The sequence below is a fragment of the Sander vitreus genome, chromosome 24 (assembly GCF_031162955.1).
Source record: "Sander vitreus isolate 19-12246 chromosome 24, sanVit1, whole genome shotgun sequence".
Classification (NCBI taxonomy): Eukaryota; Metazoa; Chordata; class Actinopteri; order Perciformes; family Percidae; genus Sander; species Sander vitreus.
The window spans coordinates 9,274,069-9,301,644 of NC_135878.1; the positions used below are offsets into that span (position 1 = coordinate 9,274,069).

The window sequence follows — 27,576 nt, forward strand, 5'->3', positions numbered from 1 at the left end:
GGCATCCTGGCAGGATGGCTAAGGCTCTGAAATATTTACAGAAAATGAACAATTAACACATGGAGAAGCGTAATAAAAATGTGAAATGCATGGCGTAATATGGGCATATGTTTGTGAGAAAAATAGTCCCAGATGCCATATCAGATCTATAAAATAGAATTAATGATGTACAATTTACTTCACCATTAACTCAGTTTTATGTACCTGCCCTCTTTACTTTATTTTTTTTTTTTTAAATTAACAACTTCTACAGTAACTTCTTATCAAACAAACCAACCATCCATAAAGGCACCATGCACAGTTAAGAGTACTTTTTGACTTCAATTCAAGCTCTTAATGTATGTATTGTTGATTTACGTACTGTATGTGCTAAATTAAATCCTAAAATCCCAACAAGGGAAGCTGCAGCTGTTAACGCAAGAGTTCTTGAATATATAAGCAAAGCTTTGGCGATTTTCTCTGTACATCTGTTATTCCTTCGGTTCTTTTGGATTTGTTCACAGTGAAAGAGCTGTAATGTGTCAACAGAAACCCGAACCCTTTTTTCTCCTAGAGATTTTAGGGGTTCAAACTTCTGAGGCAGCAAGCATGCACAGTGCAGCATCTTTAGGCAAGACAGCTGATCATATCAGCTCCAAGGGTGCTGTTCTGCACCTGACTCTTTCCTACTTTTGCAGGGACAAGAAATGGAAAGGGAAAAAGAGATTAAACTGCAATATTTTCTGTTGTTTACTATCTGAATCAGATTTGTATGTAAACCTGCTCCTACTTACTGGTTTGGGGATCGGGGGTTTGTCCGCCACGTGGGCGCAATTGAAAGGGATCCAGGTCTCCAACAAGCATGTGCACAGCACATGTACAGCACCGGTGGCTAAAGAAATATTTACACTGTGAAATTGGTTAACATACCTTTACACAGCTGAGCATGGACTAAAATGAAGCTTTGCTTAGGGGGGCGTTTGGTGTTGTTGTAGTGACAAAAAGAATGCTGTGTAAGCAAAAGGCCTCAAGTTTCATCCACTGACTTCTGCAGGCAGACTTCTGCATTTTTTGAGCATTCCTTCACTGGTGCCGCTTTAAACTGCAGCATGAACAAAATGTGGTGATTAAGCTGACCCAATAAATTAGAAGTGGCTGTGGGAGAAGTAAAACAATATATAAATCACAAGTTTCTGCGGGTTGATATTAAAGCCAAATTCTCTGGGCGGGCAAAGCAGAGAAAGGGGAGGTAACCTTCCTCCTTATGACCTCATAAGGAGGAAGATTCCAGATCGGCCCATCTGAGCTTTCATTTTCTCAAAGGCAGAGCAGGATACCCAGGGCTCGGTTCACACCTATCGCTATCGGTATAAAAAACCTCATAAAGTGACATTTTCATGCCATGGGTCCTTTAAACCTGTTGAAATTTACATTTATTTTTGTCAACAAGCAAACTACAGCATTGCACAACCTTTTTTTTGGAGACACATTTTTACTTGCCATGCTCTACTTGAGTCAGTAAAGTTCAAAAGAGAAGTTTCTGTCACTCTGTAAAAATAAATGTGCAGATATATTCAGTTGTCTGAAAAAGAAACCACACTAATGAACACATTAACTTTTATATTCAATTATACATGTTTTTCTTCATATTTATATAAAAATAAAATACTTTTTTGCATGAACCCATAATGAAAAATAACTTTAACAAATAAATAAAGTTGTACTGGTTAATCTAAATTAACGGTGCTGAGTCCATTTTGATCTTTACCGTGTCTGTGCATGATGGATGTTGTACAGATTCACATTGCAGTGGCTCCATACATACAGTTATGCACACGGCTGCAGAGGTTCTGTATTACATTTTTTAAACCGATACATAAACTAAATAAACAGAAGGGTTTAGTTGATAATTAAATGCTACTTTTCATCTTTGCAACAGTCACAGACTTTCTGCACCGTTGCACTTCTGGTATCCTTTTTCTGCTCACATAACAGAGTGCAAAGACACATCATAAGACCCTAATTGGGGTGTGAGGTGACCCTCCATGACATGGTATTGAGCCTTGGCCTTTCAGAAGAACCTCCAGCCTCATGTTGAGCATGTGATGTCACAACACACTGCACCCTAAGACAGCCAGGAATGACTCTGTCCAGTTTAATAAGGGGGCTGGCTTAGCTAACAACCCCAACCTAATGCCCTCTTAGTTCCCAAAACCCAAATTTTGCTCCGTATCGTCTTGATGCTACAGTGATCGCAGAACACTACGAAATGCAATAAGGTGCATTTCAACAGGAAAACATGGCAGGTGTGAAAGAAACAATGCACACTCCATTTTAGCTGATAGACATGCTGGATGGTATCTGGAGAATATGCAACCAGTGCTTTTACAGGCTTGTGTACCACATGAATGAGTGCAATCATTTCCAAGTTTAAAAAGACGATGAAAGCTACGAGCGTAATGGGACCAGACTGAGTGCAGACTGTGTAGAGAGAAAATAAAGACAAACTCGCTCACGCTCACTAAACATTTCCCAGTACCAACAATACATGCTCACAAAACAAAACAAAAACACACACAGACTGGAACTATTTTTTTTTTTTTTTCTTTTTTTTTTTTTTCCTCCATGTCCTCTCCCTATTATGTTGCTTTGTCTTGCAGGCTTGTGTACAGTTTTACTCCGAACATGGCCTCCCACTGTGCTCTGACCCAGGCCAGCAGACCCTGGAGGAGCTCAGTGCTCTCTGAGCGCACACACCACGTCTTCTCCTGTTTCACCGTCTGCACGAGCAAAACACAGCAAGAGAAACTATGGAAGTTAAAAGAGAAAAATTCAACTCGACAAAACACACACACACACAAAACTGCTGCTGACAGTACAGGCTGTAGAAATACTGTGCATCTTTTCCTGATCCTGAAGAAGTCCCCAGAAAGCACCCTTGCCTACTAAGTTACTAACCTCATCGTAAAGCTTAATATCCATCCTGCACTGGTCTGAAGGCCACAGGTGGACCGAGCTCACGCAGCTCATTGGCAGCGTTTCTAAAATGGTAACGCTCCCGCTGCTCGGCTCTTTGTTTTCAGTCACTGTCGGGCTCTTTGAGCTTTTCCTCCACTGGTGATCCTCTTTGAGCAGGTACAGGGTTTCCCGGGTAGCCAGGACTGTCAGCGGTGTCCAAATATCCTCTGAAATAAAAATATGAAAATATGAGATGTTTCACAATATTTTTTTTCATTAAGGAAAACCTTTTGGCGAGTTGACTTTCACTAGTTGTTTAACGTTTGTAATGCCTCTTACTGTTTGGAGCCACATGATTAGTGAACTTTGCCCTCTTGCATTACATGCAGTAGTTTTGATAAAAAAATAAAACAGTTTTCAAACGTTGATTTTCGCCTATGATTTAGTACTATAGGTAACGGTCATGAATCACTGACTTAAAAAGCATTACAAAGTACCTTTCTGCTACAAAGATGAGGTTTTGGTATTATCTTTCATATCAGAAAGCTCCGTCTTCAACAGAGCAAGCAGACGGGAAAGGCAGATCTAGGCATGTTAAAAATTAAAGCACTTGACATTCCACGGGCGTGCACAGCTGTGTGTGCAGCCTGCAGCTACCTTGGTTTTGTATGCGTCTGCTGAACCAGTATGAATCCAGAAAAGATGCCAGGAAGATAGCTGAAGTAAATAGCATTATCTTTGCACATTCAGAAGCCATTATACACAAACCAGTTGTGTCTTGAAATCTCATTTTTCTTGTAACACATGTAAAAAAAAAAAAAAAAACTCAGTAAGATGGAGGATCACAGGTGAAAGCAGCAGAACCCTCTACCGATATCAAAGAGATATTTGGCAAGGAATGTAAAGATCCTAAAAACCTAAAATGAGATGCATAATAAAGTTTACGGTGTATGTTTTTATGCGGAAGTAACGGGAATGTTACCTTGTCGAACAAAAGCCAGAATGTAAAAAAACTGCAGCTGGCCATCCTCCACATCTGCCTGGATGTCTTCACACACTAGAGGCCTAAAAGACCAAAAGAAATCAATAATATTAGCACAACAATCTCCTATCATACACGAACCTGGCTGCTTTATATAAAGCACAGACGCTGTTTTCAGAAAGAAAACAGAGTGTGGTGGCTTATAGCTGACAGGTGCTGCCATGCTGTCTCAGATGGAAGCACTTCAGCATCACGTGGGTGAATTTCACAGTAACTGTGAAGCAAAGGGGATAATTGACATAATAATAGCTGACAGAGCTTGGATTGTGAAAACCCTGCGAGTGTGTTCTGAGACTGTGGTTAGCTGACTCGTAACACATGGAGGGGCTGCTTTGATGTGTCTGTTTTTGTGATAATTGAGCGGTTTGCTTGAGGACAAATAACTAATCGAGATTTGAGTTGAGCGGTGGTACCTGGATATACTACTCTTCATGATTGGCATATGTCACAAAAAAAAGCTCCATTTTGCATTTCCTAATCCAAGCTAAAAGGAAATTTGCTATTTATTTGACTTCTGCTGGTAGGATGAAGCATGTTTGCCAGACTGTCCAAACTGCTACAAAGGCATACACTATGTCTGTATACTTAAAATGTTTGATTATTCACAGCATGTGTTTTTTCCCCCCATTTCAAACTTTTTTTCCTTTCGTTTTTTCCCCCATTTCAAACTTTTTTTCCCCTTTCGTTTTTTTCCCCTCTGAAATAACATGTTTAATAAGATAACCACAGAGCCTAGAGAAGGCTACTGTCTTCTGTTTCGGAGAGAAAAACATACAGAAAGAGGTGTCGAAAAAGTCCTGGAGGTGATAACAAACTACACCACATTATTCAGGATTTGTAGCGTAACACATGTTACAAATTAAGATGTGGTTTACCAGCTAATTTAGTGGTGCAGTTTTACAAAAAAAAAAAAAAAAAAAAAGCCTATTGTAATCAACTAAAGATGTGCCAACAATGTGCAGTGTTAGAACTGCCTTTAACTTAAACCTCCCAACAACACAGACATGTGCACAACACTATGCAGACCACATCTTTCAGCATATAAACAAATGAAATCAAAGATGTCTGCCAGTTTCTCTGGAGTTGGAGCGGAGCGTACCAGAGATGGTGCAGAGGGTTGAGTCTTGTGGTAGAGATGGACTGCAGCTTGCTCTCTGACTTGTGAGCCATCTCGCGCACAATTCCTGAGGGAATAACAACAAAAATATTATAGATTTTTTAATTATATATAGTTGTCTGTGAAGTCATCCTTCTTCAGTTAACTGAAGAAATAACTAGACGGATAATTATGTCTGTAAGAAACTAAAGCCAAGTCCAGTGGCCTTTTGACACGATGAGTTGTAATTCATCACCAACAATTTGGATATTTACTTCATTTAACTTTTGAAGTAAACATTTGATGTGTCTAGCTTCTCAAATGAGAGGATTTGTTGACTTTCTCAGCTTTACAAAACTATAAATTGCATATCTTTGGGTTTTTGGACTTTTGGTTGAACAAAATGAGCAATTTGAAGATGTAAACTTGGGTTTTTGGAAAAGTATGGTATGGTTATTTTTCTCTATTTACATTTGTATTAGTCATAAAAAATAATCAACAGATAAACCCATAATGATCATTAGCGGCAGTATGAAAATACCAATACCAAAGACTAAAAAATACAATAAAGAAAAAAAAAAAAAGAGAAGAAAACAAGGAAGTAAGAGGATTCAACCCGTGAAAACTCATCAGCCAACCAAAGCTGTGTTACAGCTTGGAGCTAGTGGAAACAGCTGGGAAGGTGCATAGCTGTGAGTAACTGTTCAAACATGAGATGTCAAACACATCTCACACTAAGTGGAAGCATCTCTGCGCTCCCTTTTATCAGACGTTTGGAAGGAAATAGAGGATGCAAGTACTTCTTAGAATAGGTTTGATAGCCATAGTTGACGATTAGATAAAACGGTTACAGATTTGTGCAGGATAAACATTCATACATGTGGCAAATGTAGAACTGAATGTAGAATTACACTTCCTCTAACTTGTAAAGTACACAGAAAAAATACAATAGCTTTAAAAATGTCACACCCAAGCATTCATGCTAAACACAAAAGCCAAACTCAATCGGAGACTTCTTCTTCTGCTATTGTAACTACGATAAGAAAAAAGCCAACAGGACTCTTGTTGCAGGTGTAAGATTTCGGCTCCATAGAATCAGTTGGTGAGAAAAAATGTTGGGAGCACAATGGCCTGGGTCACGCTCGCATTCACGGATTGTAGTGTGTCATCGAGTGTGACAACAATACAGGAGAGAGAGGGTATGTGCAGTGTGGCTTCACAGTCAAGTTTGAATAGACGGACTTCGAAAGGATTTAAAGGGACATTGAGGAGGAGTGGGGGAGAAAGAGGGGTTCACAGTGGAGGGATGTAAAATGAGGGCAAAACAAACCCTGCCTTATCAATATTCTTATAATGAAGAAGGTGCAAGGAACGAAAAAAAAAGGAGTCCCATGAATATCGTTTCATGGGTCACGTTTCACAACATCACACACATACTCCCAGAAGTGTGTGTTACCTATGACTTTCCCTGACTAAAATACTGTCTAAAATTGATTTAAACAGGAACTATCTGATCAAATAATAAGTGAACAAGACTAGGAATCGGAACATGCATTCAATGCCAACTTTCGCCACTTGATTGTTTTCAAAACTCCGGTCTACATTTCTGTCAGCGCTCAAAAAGTACTGGGGTTTCAATAACCAGTCATATACAAGTATGAGAGGAAATTATGATAAACCCAAACAGATCACGCCCTCAGTTTATTTATTTTCATTTCTTCTCTGCTTCTGAATTCTCTCGTCGCCCTTTTTGATTTCAATTGAGTTATTACTTTTTTCAAATCCTTTAATTTTCACAATGCTGTCCCCTGTTACTTATCGGTGTCCTTTTTTTATGTTATGTCAATCAATAACATCTGTTGCCTATTTGTTACTATGTCCACATTGTCTACATGTGCATGCACTAATTGGTGAATGGAGGGAAACATAAAATGAGATGGGTAATCAATGTAAATGCTTACAACTCATTAACACCGTACTAAGTGGAACCTTGACCACATTTGTATTTGTGTTTATATTCGTTCAAGGATGCCCTACATAGAGATGTAAGAAATTAACACTTGCCAGAAGCCAAATACAATATTTTCACTGCGGTGAATACTTAACCAGCCACAAGTGTTCAATTGTTCAAATGTTGTGGACACTGGAGTTAATCAAACAGTGTTGCTGTTGGATGAAAATGTAACATTCTTGCCCTGTTCTCTGTCATGTCTTGGATGCTTTTAAATACTCTGCAAAACACAAGTCTGTCGGTTCGAATCAAATTCATTTCGTCATGCAAAGTTAAATGGTCAGTAAAAAGCAGTAAAAATAGCAGATGGCTCAATCACTTTCACAAACAAATGTGCATTGGACTCGAGTCAAAGTCTTCTACATTATTGGTTCCTTCATTTCTTATGTGTTGATGAAAACCAGTTGAGTGTCAGACTAACTTTGCAAACAAAGCTTAAATAACCTGTTACTGTGGACAGTTTTAACGAGGTGCCATCCAAGATCGCAATCACAAGTAAACAAATGTGACGGGCCGAGCCCAGTTTGCAGCGGACGGCCTTTGATTGGTGCTCTGGTGTATGTCAGTATTCCGGCTTCCTCTTGTTTCAGTCCCAGACTCCTTGGCTGCCTGCGGCGCCAACAACAATGCCCCTGATGATTTTCACATGAAATCAAATACCACTGTTTGATATGTCAGACAGCTGGGGTAAAGGGGTAAAGATTAGATTTCCTAGTTTCAAAAGCAAAGGTGCATTTGACCCAAAACCATGTTCTCTCTCTTGCTACTACTGAAAACCATAAACATGTTTGGTGTATGCATCCATCACCCTTACCAAATCTCCCATAGCACAGTTTGAGTGACAACAATGAAAACTGACAATAAAACAACTGGCCAACAAAAATAGAAGGTCAATATGGCTGCAGATTCCAGAGGTCTCGTGTTATCTCTCATGTTTCAATGAAGTTTTGTCAGACTCGGTTAGTTTCTGAGCTCCAGAAAACTGTCCCAGTTATAACCACATCCTCTCTCTCTCTCTCTTTCTTTCTTCCAGCCAGTGAGTCCTCAGTCATTCCAGTTGTGGTTTTCATCTTTGTCCACATGACAGGAGCCAGCTTGGACAATAGTCAGGGTTTGTTATGGTGAAGCTTTTCCCTACGTCTTTGAACAGAATATTACAACAGCTGTTTTGGGGATAATCTGGCATTAGGAAAAGAGAGTTTGCCATCATAAGAACGTACTGATCGTTGTCTTCAAGGACCAAAGCAAACATAAACATCCTATGCTTTATGTGGAGGTGGTTGGCATTTAAACAAACTTCTTTTTAGGATGCATCTGGAAGCAAACCATCATTCGTGTTTTTCAACTTGTCTGCTCTGTCTTGGACAAACTCTGTGGTCTCGCCGAAAGCAATCTGGAATCATCTGCCACAAAGAATACAATGCACTAAATGAGCTGTTTATGAATTAATACCGAAAGAAAAAGCTCTCAGAGGACAGGGGAGGCAAGAGAAAGTGTGAGAGAGATAAAAAAAAAAAGAACATTTTGTGTAGGAGGAAATGCATCTAAAATGTCACTAAACGCTGGTCAGTCAGAGGATCAAATGTGACTTCGGGGCATAAGTTAATGAATACCCACATGTTTCTGAGTGGGGCTTCAAAATTGCATTTTCGTCATCAATTTACATTTCTCTTTATATAACATTCCTATGGGCAGTGGTGAAATGTAACTAAGTACATTTACTCAAGTACTGTACTGAAGTACAATTTTGACATACATGTACTTTGTATTTCCATTCTATGCTACTTTATCTTTCTACTCCACTACATTTTAGCGGGGAATTGCACTTTTTACTCCACTACATTTATTTGACACTTGTAGCTACTAATCACTTTTTACATAGTCTATAACCAAGACGTTCCACTTCTGGGATTGCTCTGTTGCCGCCGGAAATTCCGTCTTGATGTCCCTCATTTAGGGCGGATGTCCGTTACCTTCCGCTTTCTTTGTGTTGGCGTTCTAACCTCCGGTGGATTTCTGAGGACTATGGTTAACTGCTCCTCAGATCTCTGCAGGGTAAATCCAGACAGCTAGCTAGACTATCTGTCCAATCGGAGTTTTCTGTTGCACGACTGAAACAAACTTTGAACGTACACACGTTCCACCAAAAACAAGTTCCTTCCTGAGGCTATTTTGCAGCGGCGATGTTGCGCCGTGCAGAGCTTAGCGCCGCCCAAGACGATTGTGATTGGTTTAAAGAAATGTCAATAAACCAGAGCACGTTTCTCTCCCATCCCGGGATGGATGTGTGGACTAGCCAGACCCTCCTCCACAGCGCTGTGGAGGAAGGTCTGGCAATGCAAGACTACTTTTTACATAACAAAGTGTATACGTTTATATGAGATGATGCAGTACTATAGTACTGCATACAAAGTATTCAAATTGGCTCCACACTGACAAACTACAACATTAAAATGCTTTTACATGTATTTGTTAGTGATAAAAACAGAATAATATATTATTATAACTGTGAAAGGAGACATTCTGCATGAGTGCATTTGATACTTCATTACATTTTGCTGATAATACTTCTGTACTTTTAGTAATTAACATTTTAGACTGTGGTATTACTACTTTAACGTCAGTAGCGGATCTTCCACCACTGCCTCTGGGTAAAGGAAGGGGCGGCATACATGTATTCAAAAAGCTATTGTCTGTCATGACAGTTGTCTGTTGTTTGTATTTACTGCCGAGTTAACTCAAGAAAAAATTAAATAAATTCAAACTTTAAAAACTGTACGAGATGCTAGAACATTATGTATGAAACAACACTTTTATATACTTCCAAAACTATTCTTGCTTGATTGTGTATGAGCAAAAGCTGGACAAAACCCCATCAGACAGCAGCTGGAGGCAGAACGTTGTGGAAAAAGTGGGACTGCTCTTCTAATCAGCATGTCTGTTAGCTGAAATAGATTTTTTTGTTGTTGTTGTTGTTGCCTGTGTTCAGTATCTTGTACCCTGAAATTGGTAATATAAAACAGTAATTAGGGGAAAATACCGTCATACGTCACATTGTCTGTGTCAAATTCCCCCAAAATGTAGAATTATGTGTACTGAGCAGCAATGCTTTTCCACAAGTGCCAAGATGTTTTCCTGTTTTCTGCACAGGTTTAAGGGGCTGGAGATTGTCAAATTCATTTTCCATATTTTTCCAGACATTCCAGGCCCGAGCAGGAGCCCCCGTCTAATAAAAGGTTTTCCTCTCAGCCGCTGGTTCTACCTTGCAGACACGTTGGTCTGGGCAGGATGTACTCAGTCTGAGTGAACCCAATACCGAGTTGGGGGGGGGGCAGAGATTTGCGTCACGTAGCACACATATGGTATAATATTAGTTTGTGAGGGGAGTAGGTCGGGTTTCTGTGGCACAATGCTTGTGAGTGGAACATGCTGTTCCAATACCTGCCTCAGGGATTCAATAGTACTCTACAATTTATTTTTAATCTAAATAAGTGCACGGTTTATTTCGCTGCATCTTCCCTCAGAGCACCCTGACGAGATTGCTGAAACCAGTGTAACCAGTAATTAGAGTAAAAGCAGGGTCAGTGAGTTTCTCTCTCTGACTATAGTCAAACAATTTAAATTTCTTTTATATGTTTTTTTCCATACATTAAACATAAACCATTTTGCAATTGGCAGTGTTTCCTTTTACCTGTCAAGAGGCCAAAGAAGCGTTTGCAGCGTAAACTGTCCCTCACGAGGAGGGTGTATGCCACTTCCCCATCTCCAAACTCCATGTGGATGCTCTGAGAGCCCAGTCCCACCTCCAGGTAGCTGAGCTCCATGATTGGGTGGCTGGCCCTCTTCTGCAGCCAATCAGAGAGCTGGCCTCTGCTGGGAGGAAAAAATGTTTCAGAAAGGGCAGCAAATGTGCTGTCACAGTGAGCTGCATTAAATAGTTTACTTGATCTCTGACACTTGGAGGTGTGACTGCCAGAACAACACTTTGAAATGGGTTTGTTTAAGCCAAAGTTTACTCAGTACAATCAAGGCAATGACTTATGTAATACCTCATTTTTCAAGAATTAAGATATGAGGTCAAAATAACAGTTTGACTTCTTGCACAGTGCCAAGAACAAGTGAAGTCAGTTCCTGTGGTCAGAAATCATGGTGAGACTGCAGTGATTTTGCCACAGCCATCACAGCATGGGCTCGTCATGTCTAAAGGGACAGATTTCTAGTTGGATGAGAGAAGAAAAGCTTTTCGTGTGGGCGACGGAGGAGAGAAACAATACTAAAGGAGAAAAGACTCCACAGTCAGCAGACACTGCAAGGTTAATGTGTTCTCAAGATGTGACCCAAAAACCTGGGCAGGTTATGCAATATATTCCACATCCTAAAAGGAGAGGGTGTGGAACTTACACACCAGCATTAAAAGTCATAATTGTTAACTGCAGAGTGGCACCCTCGCTGTCCACACCAGCAGGATGTGATTACTCTTTTGATGACTTGGAATGTGTTGTATCAATATCTCACTGACTTAGCTTTAGACTGTCAAGCTATCTTTAAACATTCATTTCTTTGTCATGCATACATATATAATACACCCACAATTAATGCAAAAAAACAAACATATAATACTGCGTACAATATATAATACTGCAAGAATGCAAATAACTATGCAGTGTAACTTGAAATAAGTGTGTGCACTCTTGCAATTAAGTTTTTCATACTGAAGAAGTACTGTCTGTATGCTGTTATTGCTCTACTCACTGGGTTTCTGATGTCATTTCCAAGAAATAGATCCGCTGGTTTGACACCACCAACAGAGAGGGAACCTGCCCTGGCTCCCCAAATTTGACAGCTGACATCTGAAGGCACACAGAAAAAGGGAATACATGACATAAAGCAGCAACATTGTCATTGTCTCTGTAGTGGACATTTTCTCTAAAAAATAGCAAAACAGATTTTACAAGTGCTGCGCTCACCTGGGAATACTGTCTTTTACAGCATAATAATGAGCACCACAGGGCTACAAATTCAATACTGAACTATTAACCATATTCTCAGCAGTTTTTAGTTTTTCACAAGCTCTGCAGGGGTTTAAAATGAAACCGCTAGACCAAGGTCTTGCTTTATGTCCTCTCAAACAACACACAAGAAGTAAAAAACGCACAAGTGAAACAGCGAGCAGCCCCTGTCACTGGATAAATAAACATAACTAAGATGAATGGAGCGAGACCTCCTGTATCCAGCTGTGGTTTGCTTGGTCCTGTTCCGCTCTTTGCTCCATGTCCAGGTGTCTGACAGAGAAAAGCAATAGCAATTTCAAGAGCTCCCAGGATGCAATACATATTAAAGAGGTCTCAGAGAACGCTGAGGGACAGCAGGGGGAGCACAAAACTCTTAAAAAAAAAGCCACAAAGAAAAAGATGATTGTGGGAGATTTACTGACTGCGTTCATCTTGGCCGACTGAGATTAAAACTGCAGCTTTAGTGCTGCAGGTCTTAAAGCTGTCGCCACCCATTTAGCTGGAATCTTTTTAGCCATCATCAGATATGTTAGAGGACTTTTTAAAAACCGCGATCACAAAAGAAACAATAACGGCAACATAAAAACATTATACTGCTACATTTGAGCAATCAGTCACAGACCACCATCACTAGCACAATTCTGCTAACACAGCAGTCTGGCAACAATACATTCTAGCCTTAATATTAGCTCTATTAAAGATTAAAGGCCCTAAAAAAAAATATTTTCTCAATCTGCTTCTTATTGTGAGCCATGGAGTTAAACAAAATGTGATGACAGTTATTGGGGTTATGGCTCATGTTGCCAGCACTGTCAATCAAACCTGATCCAACAACACACGCACAAACAGACAGGAGCTTTGAGTGTTAATAATTTTCTAAGCCACTTTCATATCAGTCCGTTAAATATAAGGCTACAGCCAACAAGCTGGTTAGCTTAGCATAAAGAGTGGAAACAGGGGGAGCTACCCTGGCTCTGTCTGAAGGCAACAGCAACATCTTGTTTGTTTAATCCCTATAAAAACTGTAGATTAGAATAAAAAAAAAAAAAGGTTTTCAGGGCTTACATACTTTGAGGAAAGAGTGAAGCTCTTCCTCCTCCTCGAAGATGTCCACATCGAGGAAAAGCTGCAGCCGATGGTCCACCGCCTCGTAGTCCTCAGACAGTAGGTCCAAATCATCTACAGAGACATCAACAGTTGGTCAGCCTTAAAACTGTTGGTCTAACACAAAGATGGTGTTTGAGAGCAGTCAGCAGTTCCATCCCTATTAATGCTTGCATTTTTCAGCACTAAATGAAACAAAACTTTCTGAATTAGGGCTGGAGTACAGTTTAAAAAAATAAAAAAAATAATAAACTCACTCAAAATGAATTCACCTTTTTGCCTACTTTATTTATTCCCCCAAATGATATCTTGCACTAATAGTTAAGCCACAGTTTCCTGGCAGCTTACATATTTCTTGGCTTTTATAAAACCGCCGACTGTAGCAATAGCCAACATACCTCACGCAGAAAAGGTTTATAAGAGCAAAACATTCACCAATGAACAGCAATGGAGGTTATTTGAACATTGATGAATGGTTACAGCGAATCAAAAATGACAGGGCACTGACCTGCAGAGGCCAAAACAAACCCAACGGCTTTCATTTGAAGAGAGAGTGCAAACAGAGATCAGATTAAAAAGGCTTCTTTGTACGTACATGTATACACGTACGTACAAAGAAGCCTTTTTTTAAATAATGAAGAAGGTGCAGGAACAAAAAAAGGAGTCTCATGAATATCGTTTCATGGGTCATGTTTCACAAAATCACACACACACACACACACACACACACAAACACACACACAAACACACACACACAAACAAAGCACTTCAGAAAGAAAGAAAGAATATTATGGCCTCTGGCTCCACAACAATGGGTGCACTGTGTCACCAGAAAAAGTTACTATATTCAGTGTCAGTCAGTGTTTTAGGATGAGTACAATGTCTCCAGTACTGTGGTTTCAGAATGACAGATAACATGCTATTGGCACCGCAACTACAGTATTACAACAAAGAAGACACAGAAAGCTATCATTACGACGCAGCCCTCTCTCTCTCTCAGGCTTTGATTCCTCTCCCATCACATCCAGTAATGATTCCAATCTGTCTTGTTGCACAGTTACCATGTGGTTCATCTAAAAATGGCAGACAGATGTGGAGGTAATCGGATGCTGTCACAGAGATACAGAGCGCCTCGAAGGATTTCTGCACCGCACAATATCCGCGGGATACAAAAGTTCCCATCGCCGTTCACTTTCAATTAAGATTTCAATATATCTTTAGGAAAAGGCAATGAAGCTGACGTAAACAGTTTATACCGCATGCCACAGTTGATGTGTTTTTACAATGACCATATGAACTGCAGAATCCAAATCAAGTAATAAAATAGTATTTATATTTTACTGCTGTTTGGGCTTTCCTCCAATACGTAGTCCTGCCAACGTCACAATGTTATTTTGGATGTAAAAAAAAAAAGTCAAATCCATAAACTGTTTCAGTTTGTCCCAGCTTTAAAAATGTGATCTTGAAGATGTCACTCTGAGACTGTTTTAGGTGATTTTTCCGCCATTGTTTTGACATTTTCATACATCAAACCAGTGGTTCCACCCTGGCTGGCCTTTAAGTGGTTCAGCTTTGTCATAAAAACATTACTTCGAAATGTAACACATTTCCAGAGTAGTGCTTTTATTTTGAAGTACCATTTCTTCCTAGCGAAAACAACTTTTCTTCTCTTTATCATTTCAGCACTGCACAAGTATTGCCCTGTTTTGTATTAAGGCCTCTTCACATATTATGCACTAAAATAGTTTAATTGGCCTGAGTAAGTTATAACTTCAACTGCAATACTTTTAATGTTTTGTTTTTTTAATTTTTTTAAATGTTGATTTTAAGCCCTAATTGCACTCTTGTTGCAATGCTTTTGATTTCAGTTTTCATTTTGTGAGTTAAAATTGAAGAGCAGCACAGCAGTTATCACTGTATGCCCGCAGTATGGGACAATTTGGACCCTGAGACTACACCAGTCCTGAGCCACTGTACGCAACGCTTAGTTGAAAAAAATTAACCGTGAGTTGCAGCCCTAAAAAAAACTGGGTTTCTGCACGGTTCACCAAGTTAAATGTAAGATTTTTTTAAGACACATTGAATGCAATTTATTACCTGATTCATAATCTTACTAGTCAAAATATTAAAGTATGATGGATGGAAAACCTGTAGGGACGATATAGCCGAGAATTATTAACAATTATATAACATTTTGTCTGTACTGCCAATAATATAATTAATCAAATGAATGTGGCCTGGACCCAGATAAGAGGCAGGAAATGGACGAATGGATTAACCAAAAGTATGTTAATGTTTAAGAATTTTGTAAATTAAATGTAAGACCGTTTAACACTTTATACTGCCTCTTTTTTAGCCTGGTAATCCAGACCCAAATCCGAAAGATTAAGGGGCTGGCATTGAGTGATGGAAACGGCCCAACTCGAGGGGCGGCACCAAGCACGCGTTTGAAAATCTCACTGCACGCAATTGGATAACACTACGACCAATCACAACAATACACGGGGTGACGTATCCAGAGCCCCATACGCTTAGCTACCAGCGGAGCTAACTGGTAGATTAAACTGTCGTCATCTGTTTAGCTCGCCTCTGGCCCGTCTACATCGGATACACCGATGTGATTGGTGCAGCTCGGCTACAAGGGCATAGTTAATGCCAGAGTGACTCGCTGAGCAAATTCAAATTGTGCTCTCCCGAGAACTCTGGATTTCCAGGGTACCGCTTTTTAAGAAAACTTGTAAAAAAACATGAAAAAAACCCACCGCTGTGGGTGGATCTTCCCTCAGGTTGGGCTTTGACTTCAGGTGGTGTGGCACCGGTAGCAATGTAATGGTAGCTCCCAGCCAGATCCTCTTTACTTTGGCACTCTGATTTGTAGGAGAGACTGGACGTATCACCCTGAACATCCCCGATGAAGAAGGAGCTTCCCTGGGCAGTGACGAAGGCGGGGTCTTCTGTAGTGGTGGCAGCACCGAGGATAGGACTACTGCTAATACTGCCATCTGTGTAATCATCCTGTTGTGATAAAGATGAAAACATTGAAATGAGTTTCTGGTTGAACATTTTTGGAATTAAATTACAGCAAAAGAGAAAACAGACGTAGGAGAAAGTGTTCTACTGTTCTGAAAGACCTTATTTGCACTCTGGTTTATATCAAGATGATCGTCCCCACTCTCCGGCCTTGGTGAGCGCCGGATGGGCGTACTGCTGTAGGGAGTTGATTGGCCAGCCAGCTGGACCACATGATCACTACCACATTCTGGACAAATGTTACTGTTTCCTAAAAAGAAAAAAAAGAAAAAAGAAAGCAAAGGTTATTGTGACGACTAAACCTGAAACAGTGTAGTCTATTGATGACTCCTAGTTTAAGGTTGATTTTTTTTTTTCCATCCGTGGTATGAATGCAGACAGCTTATATTATCATTGAAATAAAAAAATAAAAAAAGAAATGTGGTGATGGCGCAGTGGATATGACACATACTTTTGGTGTGGGAGATCTGGGTTGAATTCACACTGCGATACATCAACCAATGTGTCCCTGAGCAAGACACTTAACACATAGTTGCTCCAAGTAGCCAACAAGTGACACGTAATGTAAATGTTATTACTATACTGTGTGAAACTACATGAAAAACACAAGGGTTGCATTTTAAAACTATATCGTCTGTGTCTATCGCTACTCAGGAACATGACAGTTAATGATTCTGACAACCAAATTACTTATGATGCAAGAAAAGAGACAGAAAACGTGCACGCCTTCATTCCAAACAAGTTGCATATGAAGGAGACACGCTTTTCTTTGTATCTGCATGTATTTCTGTTACCCACAGGCAAACAAATGCCTTAGTTCCGACACGTGCAAATGAAAAAAAGTTTTTTATTGCCTGAAACACCAACACTAATGCTAACAAAAAGAGCATGGATCCAAGAAATCCCCAAAACATCTGTCCAACAAAGCCTGTGTGCAGTCTGTGCATGCCGGAGCAGGTCTTAATGCTAGGTTTGGTTGAAGCACTGGGAGGGGTCTGCTGCAGCAAAGGGTATTATCTATCTGCTGCTAACTCAGCAGAGTGGCCCAATTGACAATGAAAGAGAGGAGATAACTCCTAGGATTCTTCACTCGCGGCCATCTGAAGCCAAAAGTTTGTTTTGGGAAAATATGCAGCCCTGTGCAGACTACCAATAGGAGCCTGATAACTGAGGAGTAGTCGTGAAGTGATTTGACGTCAATTGATGATAAAACTTTTTTTTTTTTTTGCATGAACGTTCCAGGTATAACGTGTGACCTTCTTTTGTGTCTTTTCTGTCTTATCTCCAATTTTTAGCAACATACCCGGCTGACATTGAAGTGTGAAAAGCACTGATTTTAGTGGAAGGAAATCACGTTAGTGCTTTATTTTTTCGGATGGTCTGTGAGGCTGAGCATGACTCAACCGAGACTGTGCGTGACTCAGTGTGAGGGATGAATCAGAAAAAGGCATGTGTGTGTGGGATTATTTGACATCTAAGGATGACAGATTCATGTATGAACAAAAGCCAAACATCAAGTTGCTTCAGGAATTTGTTTAAACAGTCAAATTTAAGACTTTTCAAGACCATTATGAATGAAATGTAAGACCTATATCACGACATAAAAAAACAAAAAGATATCAGATATCAGAGTCTGGAAACATCGTCTGGAACAGTTACCCGATTTCCTCATTCGCATTATAGAACTGGTAGTCTCGCTTTGCCAAGACCTTCCACCACAGCGCTGCGGAGGAGGGTCTGGCGAGTCCACACAGCATTCCGGGATGGGAGAAAAACGTGCTCTGGTTTATTGGCATTTCTTCAAACCAATCACAATCGTCTTGGGGGTTGCGAAGCGCCGGACGAAGCAACGGCGCCGCTGCAAAATAGCCTCGGGAAGGAACTTGTTTTGGTGGAACGTGTGTACGTTCAAAAGTTGTTTTAGTCGTGCATCAAAAAAATCAGATTGGACAGATAGTCTAGCTAGCTGTCTGGATTTACCCTGCAGAGATCTGAGGAGCAGTTAACCATAGTCCTCAGAAATCGCCCGTTTAGAATTTAAAATGAGAGTTTAAAATGCCAACACAAAGGAAGCCCAAGGCATCGGCTATCCGGCCTAAATGAGTGAAATCCGGCGGAATATCCGTCAACAACGGAGAAATCCCGGAAGTGGAACGTTGAGGATATAGACTTTAGGACTGGTGTCTAGTCACCATGTGGAGGACCAAGAGCACCTGTGCTCTTAGTGTTGGCTCTGATCCAAAAGTGACACAGAGGTCCCTTACGTGAGCCGCGGAGCTGCAGTGTGTGTAGTGTGTAGTGTGTATTGTGGAGGTAGTGCTGGGGCCGGGGTTGGAGCTGCCCAATACTTGGCAGAACTGGCTGATGGCTGTCGTTTGCTGGAGACCCTTCACAGCAGTTATATATATAGTTTCTCACTTTTTGCGTGAGACTCCAGTGCCCGTACACTCAACTTTCCCACTTGAATTGCTTTCTTGCATTAGAAGCAGTAGGCTTCAAATACATTGTTAGCAACTGGCTTTAACCAAGGCCTAAATTAAATGTTTTCAAGCAAAGTATCGCTAAACTTGTACTTCCCAATAGCTGTAGAATGAAATCCGTTTTATGTCTGTGGTGAATCTGAAAGAGACTCGTACCAATAACACGAAAGCTGATTAGCTGCAATAGAAGTAGCATGTTGGTCTCATTTGTAGTCTTAATACAGAGAAATATATTTGGACTAGTAAAAAAAACTAAAAAAAAAAAAAAAAAAAACTACAACACCACGGATTCGGTGGGTGCCTTAAACATCTTCATCGAAACATCATATCAGAACATTTACAGTTTTTGTGCTGATTAATAGGTCAACAAAACAAGCAATATTAAAGATCAAAGAAAGGAAACTGCAGGCAACTTCAACCAAATTGAAACGAACTAAGACACTGTTTTGGCAACAACAACGCAAGCATTTAAAAAAGGAAAACATAGAGCAATATTTGCTTCAAGGCTACTGTAAAAGTGCTCTCACCTTTGCCGTCATCATCAAACTCTGTAAACGCCTCCTGATCCTGTTCTTCCACACCCTCTGGTAGCATGGCAGCCCCTCTCCTCCTCGCTCTCCCCCTGACCTCCTCCTCACTCCCTTCTCCCTTAAGCGTGAACTCGGACCTGCAGCGAAGGCACTGCAGGCGAACGCAGCTGGGGCGGAGCACAGAGTCCTGTTGCTGGTTTTCCTCCGCCACACTTGTCAGCACGTCAGTCAGAGCCTAGTAAGCAAAAAGTCATGTTTTTACAACAGTTTGTTGACACCCTGAGCAATAGAAAACAGTCAATTTATTACCAACGGAACCGAGCGACCAGTCGACAAATGTCAGCGCAGAGAACGTGTTTGTCAGTCGAGAAAAGTTGGCCAAAGTAGACTTTTTGGCTGCCAACAGCCAAAAAGATAGGCCAGCTTGCTGACATTTTGGTCATGAAAAAAAGAATCTGTATGGCAAGTACAAAATGCACCGTAAGCTATTTGGATGTTCAAAACGTTGAGGAGAAACTGTAGGAGCTACATGGAGCTTCTTGAAGATGCTAAACTAGAGCTCAAGGATAATTTGAGGAATTTATCTGGTACTGTAGGACACCTTGTGTGTTTCCGTTCTGCCACAAGCAGCCATGGTAAAGCTGAAGGTGTATGTTGGGGTTTTACACTTTTCACTTCAGCTATGTGTTTGTTTAGAAAACACATTCCAAAAAGTCCCTGACCGCTCACCACAAATCTGAAGTACTTGGATTGGTATCGGCCTTTTGTGTTAAAATAACTCTTGGCACAGATTTGATGTGGCACAATGCGAGAGGACAAAACTCATAAACAAAGTAGTAAACATGGTACAGAGTGTGCCGCTGGATGCTGACGTCACAAACGAAAACAAAAGGTAACAGGGTTTAAGTGGAGGGCAGCCTGTGAGCATGACCAGGCTGGTCCCAGAAGTCAGTGGGTGGGTGTTGTTCTTATTTACGAGCATGTGCATTGCTTCACTGTACAGTGTGTACCTTGTATGTATGTGGTGCACATCGTGCATGTGGGTGTGTAGATTAACATCTCTGGGTTTAGTGTCTCTGAAATTGAAAAAAAAAAACTGAAATTCATATATATATATATGAATTTCAGTTTGTGTTATTAACCTGCAATGCCTGCTGTGGCTCATCATCAAGCATGACGTAGCGTCTCCTCCTTTTCTCCCAGCTGATGTATTCGAACTGAAGCTCCACAGCTGGAAGCATCTCTTCTGTCTCCTGAGAGGAAGAAAGAAAACTCAAATTGACAACTTTTTGAAACTTGGTTAAAATCTATAATCTATAGAAAATGTACAGTGCAGTATAAGAACAAGTTAACGAGTCCAACTCAGGCCTCCCAGAGGACTTATAAATGAACAATTATTTAAAGAAAGGCAGCATCAAAAAGATAGATCTTCAGCCTGGATTTAAAAGAACTGAGAGTTGCGGCAGAGCTGCAGTTTTCTGGGAGTTTGTTCCAGATATGTGGGGCATAAAAACTGAACGCTGCTTCCCCCTGTTTAGTTTTGACTCTGGGGACAGCAAGCAGACCTGTCCCAGACGACCTGAGAGGTCTGGGTGGTTCATAGTGTAGTAGCAGATCAGAAATGTATTTCGGCGCTAAACCGTTTAGTGATTTATGAACCAGCAAAAGTATTTTGAAATAAATTCTTTGAGACACAGGAAGCCAGCGTAAAGACTTCAGGACTGGAGTGATGTGATCCACTTTCATGGTCGTAGTTAGTTCTGAATCAGCTGCAGCTTACAGTAGTCGAGTCTACTGAAGATAAAAGCATGGACAAGTTTTTCCAAATCCTGCTGAGACATAAGTCCTTTAACCCTTGATATATTGTTAAGGTGATAATAGGCTGATTTTGTATATCACAATATACAAAGTTTATTTAGCAAAGTTTATTATACAACCTAAGCAATATACTGAGGAGGGAACTCATTGTAGTTTCCTTCATTCAAATAGTGAGAGATTAAAAAGACATCTCTTAAATCCCAGAACACCAACAAGTCATTTCCCATTGTTCCACCTCTTTCATTATCCCTCCCGTTCTCCTCTCACCCCTCGGGTCCAGGCAGCCTCTGTGCTCTCCACCCGAGCCAGGCTGCGTAGCTCCAGGCGGCATCTCTCCTGACCGCTCTGCATGTCCACCTCCAGCACCAGGCCGTGTTTGATGCGCAGGAACACCTCTTTCCTTCTCCTCCTCCTCCTCCTCCTCTCCCCCTGGCCTTCGCCATCTTCTTCCTCTTTGTCAGATAAGACACCCACAAGTAGGGGGTGACACAAGTCCACTAACATAAAAAAAAGAAGAGAGGAGAAAGGAGATCAGGAGAAGGAGAAGCTTAAAAACCTTGTTGTGCTGATTTAGAAGGGTTGCAAGGTATATTCTAATATAATAATAATAATAATAATAATAATAATAATAATGTATGTAAGTAGGTTGATATGTGAGTAGTCTCGCATTGCCAGACCTTCCTCCACAGCGCTGCGGAGGAGGGTCTGGCTAGTCCATACAGCATTCCGAGGTGGGGGAAAAACTGAATATTTTGATGCTACTGATACCCTACCTCCCAGATCCTCCTCCTCTTCTTCTTCTTCCTCCTCCTTGGTGCCTCCGCTCTCCCCTCTAGCTGAACCATGGGACTCTGGACTCGCCCCTGGTAAGCTTGCCACCACGCCATCCACCGCGCTGTCCTCCAAGGTGGACCGTGAGCTCTGACCGGGCCACCGTAGGGTAGACTCCATTTCCAGGTCGGCATCCACGGATGTCTCCAATCCTGGCTCGGACGAGAGCGACGATGGGGGGAGGACCTCTGGGACATCCAGGGACGATGGAGCCACCTGCTGCCCAGGGCTGGTGGATGGACATGTGGTGGCGTTAAGGCCGTTGGGGAGGGGGAGGGGTTGGCGGTGAGGAGGCGACGGGTTGGCGTTGACAGCGACGGTGATGGTAGAGGGGGAAGCTTCATCTAGATGATGTTGGTATCTCAGCCAATCCTCGCCCAGCTGGTCTCTGAAGCTGGACATGCGCTCAATCTCCTGCTGGTGGGGGAGGACGATGCCTGGTGGAGGAAAAACTACTTAACATGTATGGTTTAGATATTTAGCAGCTGAATAAGCTTTGATCTCAGCCAGCAACATTACACGCAGTGTAGTTAAAACTACAAGTGGAAAAACTTGGATAAAAGCCGGGGAGACGGGGGGAGACTCACTCTGTGAGGAGGAAAGCAGTCTGGGCTCGTAGTCTGTATCGCTGGGCTCAGATATACTGGCCCGCCGCACTTTCACCTTACTCTGCAACACAAAATGGTTTTAAAATAAATAAATAATAATAATGTATACTTTATTAATCCCGCAAGGCGAAATTACAATGTTTTTCACTCTGTTGTTATTACACACAGGCCTGAATTACACACACGTGCTCAGTACCTATACATGCACTAATGGAGAGATGTCAGAGTGAGGGAGCTGCCCACTGGACAGGCGCCCCGAGCAGTTGGGGGTTCGGTGCCTTGCTCGAGAGCACTTTCGGCAGTGCCCAGGAGGTGAACTGGCAAATGTGGCACACCATTTAGACAGATCAGTAAAGAATACCAATTTGTGAGTTCAAATCCTTTTAAAATTGAAGTGACTCACGGAAAAGATTTAGTTATCGTTTAGGACATATTTCGCATCACAGAGAAAAACTACGTAACCAGTTTAAAACACTTTAAGCACCTTTCTTACCCTGGATTTCTTCTTCCGATTGTATGAGACTGCCACTTCTCCAACTGACTGGCTGTCACTAAGCTCCCCAGCACCACTAGATACGTCTTGGTTACTCAGTTCTGGTGGCATGGCAACTGGAGGTGCAGTCTGTACCTGGACGATCAGCCTGCCTGGTTTTGGAAGAACCTGCAGAAGAGAGCGGTCTAATATTCAACTACTTATTCAGAAAACAACAGAGAAGATATGATACATATATGTATTATCACTGCAATATCTTTCTGCAACATACTGTGCATGTATATGTTAGTGTATGTTATACCTTACTATAATGCAACTGCACATCATTTACTCATTTACTCACAACATTTATTTACCCAGGCATTACTGCAGAGAGAAAACAACACACTAAAATGATTACAGATTGAGAAACTTACTGATAACTCAGATGAGGACAGCGGGGTACCATCAAGTTTGAGCTGGAAAAAAACAAAAGAAAATGATGTGGTAAAAAGAAAGAATCATGCAGAAACACCTTTGAGTTCACAGTGGTCGACAGGAAGCTGTTTTGGAGCTGTTCTGTATGTTTAGAGAAGGCTGTGCTTTCAGATAAATCAAGACATACAGTATAATGTCTTTGTTGATACAAAAGATGAGCCAACAGCTGCTATAACTGGAACAGTTGGTTATCAGATCACGGCGCACTTTAGAAATTGAACTGCTCCCCAACAACTTATGTTTTTTTTTTTTTTCCATTTCTATTTTTTTTAGATCAGGACAAAAATGTGATCTGCTTCTGTTTTCAGCTGTGGTCTTGTACTATAAAGTGTGCTGCTGCCTTGATATCCAAGACACTTTTTGGTGCTTTGGGTGCTTCAGCATTCTGCAAGTTTGAAAAAAAATGGAACACATGTCTAGCTAGAGTCATTACTCACTCTGAGGTTCGCAGCCTTTGGGGAGAGATGTCGGACGGTGCAGGTGCGGTGGGTCTTCTGGAAGTACAGCGGGTTGCCCTCCAGGTTAAGCTAAAAGGAGAGATTACATTTTGGTCTCACATACGGTATATGTGTAGCACATATGTTGTTAAATGTGTCCACAAATGATATACTTCCGCATGTGTTTTCTTACTGTGTTGAGACAGTGCAGCAGGGAGAGAGGAGCCAGCTGGGAGTGCTCCAACAGGAGGTTATAGGCCAGGTCTAATTCCTGGAGTGAAGACAACTGCTCCACACCTACTTAATCAGACAGCACAGCAATGCAGGAAAACTCTTTTTGACATGATGTCAAGAACATACAGTCTAAACAACATACGCACACAAATTCATCAACATAAAAAACAACAACATGCAGCTCAAATATATTATTTGATTATCATGCTATTCCCTTTTCTCATCCAAACAGGCATATTAAACAGGCAGGTGTAAGGTGATCTAATGCTTCACTGAGTGATGATAAACAATGTCCAAGATAAACAGAAGAGCTACCAAAACAGCTGGAGGTGGGGGGGGATCACTGCACAGTGATCAGCTTCCTGTTTTTTTTTTCTACAGTTTTTTTAGGTTTCATTGGCTCACTCCTCTCTGAGCTGTGTGATTGTATTGCCTACCTACTCTGTCTGATCTGACCAGGGACTGATTGTCTGTGTTTAAAGAACAAGATGAGAAACTCTGTGACTATATATCAGTTGACTTTACCGTTAATAGTCTCCAGTTCATTGTTCCTGAGGATAAGTGTGAGGAGTTTGGCCCTGGCACTCAGGCCCAGCGTTGGCGCCCTCTGCAGGGAGTTGTAGCCCAGGTTTAAGTGTTCCAGTTCACTCAAGGGCTGAAAAAAAGACAATGTGGAAATAAGAGATCGCCAGAAGCAGAACAAGTTTTAGATTAAGTTCAATCATAATCAAACAAACCTTCAGAAATGCAGCACACTCCTGAATCTTGTTATGGCTTAAATCTAAGAACTTCAGGACATTCAGTAAACTCTATGAAAGAAAGAGAAGAGAAGAGAAGAGAAGAGAAGGTTAAAGTCCGGTGAAGCGAACAACCAGCAAATAAGTCAGTGATGATGCATCTGTGCGTATTTTTCTCACTAGTGACTGGTCAAGGCAAACAATGGAGTTGTAGCTAAAGTTGAGCGTGTGCAGTTCCAGCCAAGGCAGTGCAGAGCTCAGGTCACCTCCACACAGGGAAAGCAGCTCCTAAAAACAAAAACAGAAGATACACACATATATCACTTTAGCTTTGACTAGGCAGACATGCCACAAATGCACTCAGTGACACTTGCTGACAAATGTGCTGCAAAGTGAGAGTACCTCCAGGGAGCTGAGGCTCTTTGAACATGTAAAGACCTCTAACTGGGAGTAAATTCCTCTAAGTCCCTCGAGACAGTGTGGAGGGATTCTCTTCAGCTGGTGAGGAAGTGAGACAAAAAGAAACATATAATGTTGTCATGACAGACAGAGGGAATGGTTTGAGAGATGGGGATGATAAAAAGATGAGGAAGAAGCAGGGAATGAAATTAAAAGAAACTGGGGTGAGGAAAGAAATGAAAGGAATGAATGAAGTCATGGTTCATACTCTACCTCCAAACACTTCAAAGACTTGAATGGGAAGATTTTCACCACAGACTGAAGTCTCACCCCTGATGGGTTGATGAGCTGCGTTTAAGAATCAAGAGACACAACATGTCATAAATAAGAAATCCAGCAGCAGGTATAACATAAGAATCACTCCTGTCCAAAAAAAAAAAAAAAAACACACTTAAGATGACTCCCATGAAAGTTTATAAAATAAATAAATGTCTTGATTAAGCCATGTTTGGTTGCAAATGCTGTCAGTCACACAGTTAACGGTAAAAGGAAATATAATCTTTTGATGAGGCCTTTTCATATACATAAAGACTTTTTCCACGTGAGAACCCTTGACCACATTTTGGGGGTCCTGGCCCCAGAGGAAGGCCTCCTAAATCACACAAAAACGGTTTCAGCTTAAATGTACAAACGTCCACTTGGGAAACTTGGGTAAGGGGCTTTTCCCCATAGAACTGACTGATAGAAAATAGGTCTCGTGGAGACCAATTTCAGGGGCCCCAGCTCACTTTAAGGGAGATGGTTTTCTGCAGGACGTCAAACAGGAACTGCAGCTGTAGCAGGGAAGCAGTGTCGGCAGGGTGGGAGGGCAGCGCAAGGAACCCATGCTGCTGGCTCCTGGACAACAAGTACTGTTCAAACAGCCTGATGAGCTGCTGCAAGCTGGCCGCCGGCAAGGTCAGAGTGCTGCTGCCGTCCAGCACCAAGTCGCCTAGAGGTTGGGAGAGACAAGATCTAAGGGATCCAATTTCAATCCACAGCAAATTATAACAAGTGTTTGTGTTAAATTGCAAGATCACTGTTCACAGTGTGGTGGAATTCAAATGTTCACATGAACTACAAGATAAATAAACAATGTACGCGTGCCTCAGAATAAGCTTTCAAAATATTACGAGACAAGCAAACATTTGAGTTGACAGAAAAGCCTACAGCCACTGTGCAAAAATACCTTTGGAATATTTTCCCTGTCCAATTTTGATGACAACATTTCAGTTCAAGTTGGCAAACAAGTGCGCTCAGACTGTTATAATAATAATAATAGTGTCACTTTGTTTTGAACTAAATGAAGGAGACATTAACATCAAACCCACTCTGAATTAATTTGACCCACCTACCAACTAAACATATAAATCCTGACCATATCTGATCAGATATCTCTGAGCACGATCCAAGCAGGACACGGCGACATATTTAATATAGAAAAAGTGCCTGTCTGAGTGAATACACCCACTGACACAGAGCACCATGCTGTTGTTTTGTCTCTCAAATCCATACCCAATTTGGCTATTGGGGTATAATAGTGTATTTCATTTTAACATACCATCATTTCGGAGGAGTGTGGCCAAGCTGTGTACAAGGGAGGACTGGCCACTGTGAGGTGCAGCCATCCTGAAACGTTTCAAACGAGGCATGATGTTAGCACGAATATCAACAGAAATTAAGTACATTGTCCCTCTTAAGCAGCTAATACATAACCGTTATACAGTACATACAGTTTTAACGTGCTATTGTAATTCGTGTAACTGTCCATGCATTTATAGCAACATTAGCATTAAACACTCTGCACTTAACACAGTTAATAGCTCAGCTAATGTAAACTAGCTAACGTTATAAGCAATTTCCTGGTAGCCTAGCTAAAAAACGACATACCTGTGCAGTGACAGCCAAAAAATGGATAGCTAACATAAAAATTTTACTTCGAGAGAGCAGTACTACAATTTGCTCATGTTTATACGTGAATAAAAACGATGTTTCAGTAGTAATTCGCTGGTTTCATAATACAGTGCACGGTGATGTTGACATATTTTCATCACATGACAATTTGTCTAAAACGTCTACGGTGGCCCTGATATACCAAAAAGGGGAGTCACTAAAAGGTCCATACAACTGTCAAATAAAGGAAAACAATTACAGTTTTTAGTTTTGTTTATGTTGCCTATAATTAGAGATGTATTTCCTACTGCTTGAAAGACATAAAGAGGAGACATAAAAAAGGAAAAGGGCCTTTATCTGAGTGTAAA

At 41.1% G+C, this 27,576-nt stretch overlaps 1 protein-coding gene across 9 annotated transcripts; it reads right to left on the minus strand.

Annotated features, from left to right (window-relative positions):
* Positions 1 to 1,584: 1,584 nt before the first annotated feature.
* stk11ip (serine/threonine kinase 11 interacting protein) lies at positions 1,585 to 27,376 on the minus strand. Of its 9 annotated transcripts, none has more exons than XM_078243581.1 (26): positions 27,206 to 27,376; positions 26,877 to 26,944; positions 26,065 to 26,267; positions 25,550 to 25,624; positions 25,280 to 25,375; positions 25,058 to 25,165; positions 24,878 to 24,949; positions 24,666 to 24,795; positions 24,100 to 24,203; positions 23,907 to 23,996; positions 23,409 to 23,450; positions 22,993 to 23,160; positions 22,479 to 22,560; positions 21,834 to 22,328; positions 21,328 to 21,557; positions 20,385 to 20,495; positions 19,240 to 19,477; positions 16,334 to 16,482; positions 15,965 to 16,217; positions 13,168 to 13,277; positions 11,839 to 11,936; positions 10,778 to 10,956; positions 5,079 to 5,163; positions 3,920 to 4,002; positions 2,938 to 3,164; positions 1,585 to 2,759 (listed from the first exon to the last, which is right to left on the minus strand). In XM_078243581.1, the coding sequence occupies exons 2-26, from the start codon at positions 26,941 to 26,943 to the stop codon at positions 2,619 to 2,621; spliced, it is 3,636 nt and encodes a 1,211-aa protein (XP_078099707.1). In that variant the 5' UTR covers position 26,944; positions 27,206 to 27,376; the 3' UTR covers positions 1,585 to 2,618. The 9 variants fall into 9 exon arrangements, with proteins under 9 accessions (XP_078099707.1, XP_078099703.1, XP_078099701.1 ...); XM_078243577.1 differs by having other exon boundaries at positions 10,778 to 10,959; XM_078243575.1 differs by having other exon boundaries at positions 10,778 to 10,959; positions 21,834 to 22,343.
* Between the last annotated feature and the right edge of the window lie 200 nt (positions 27,377 to 27,576).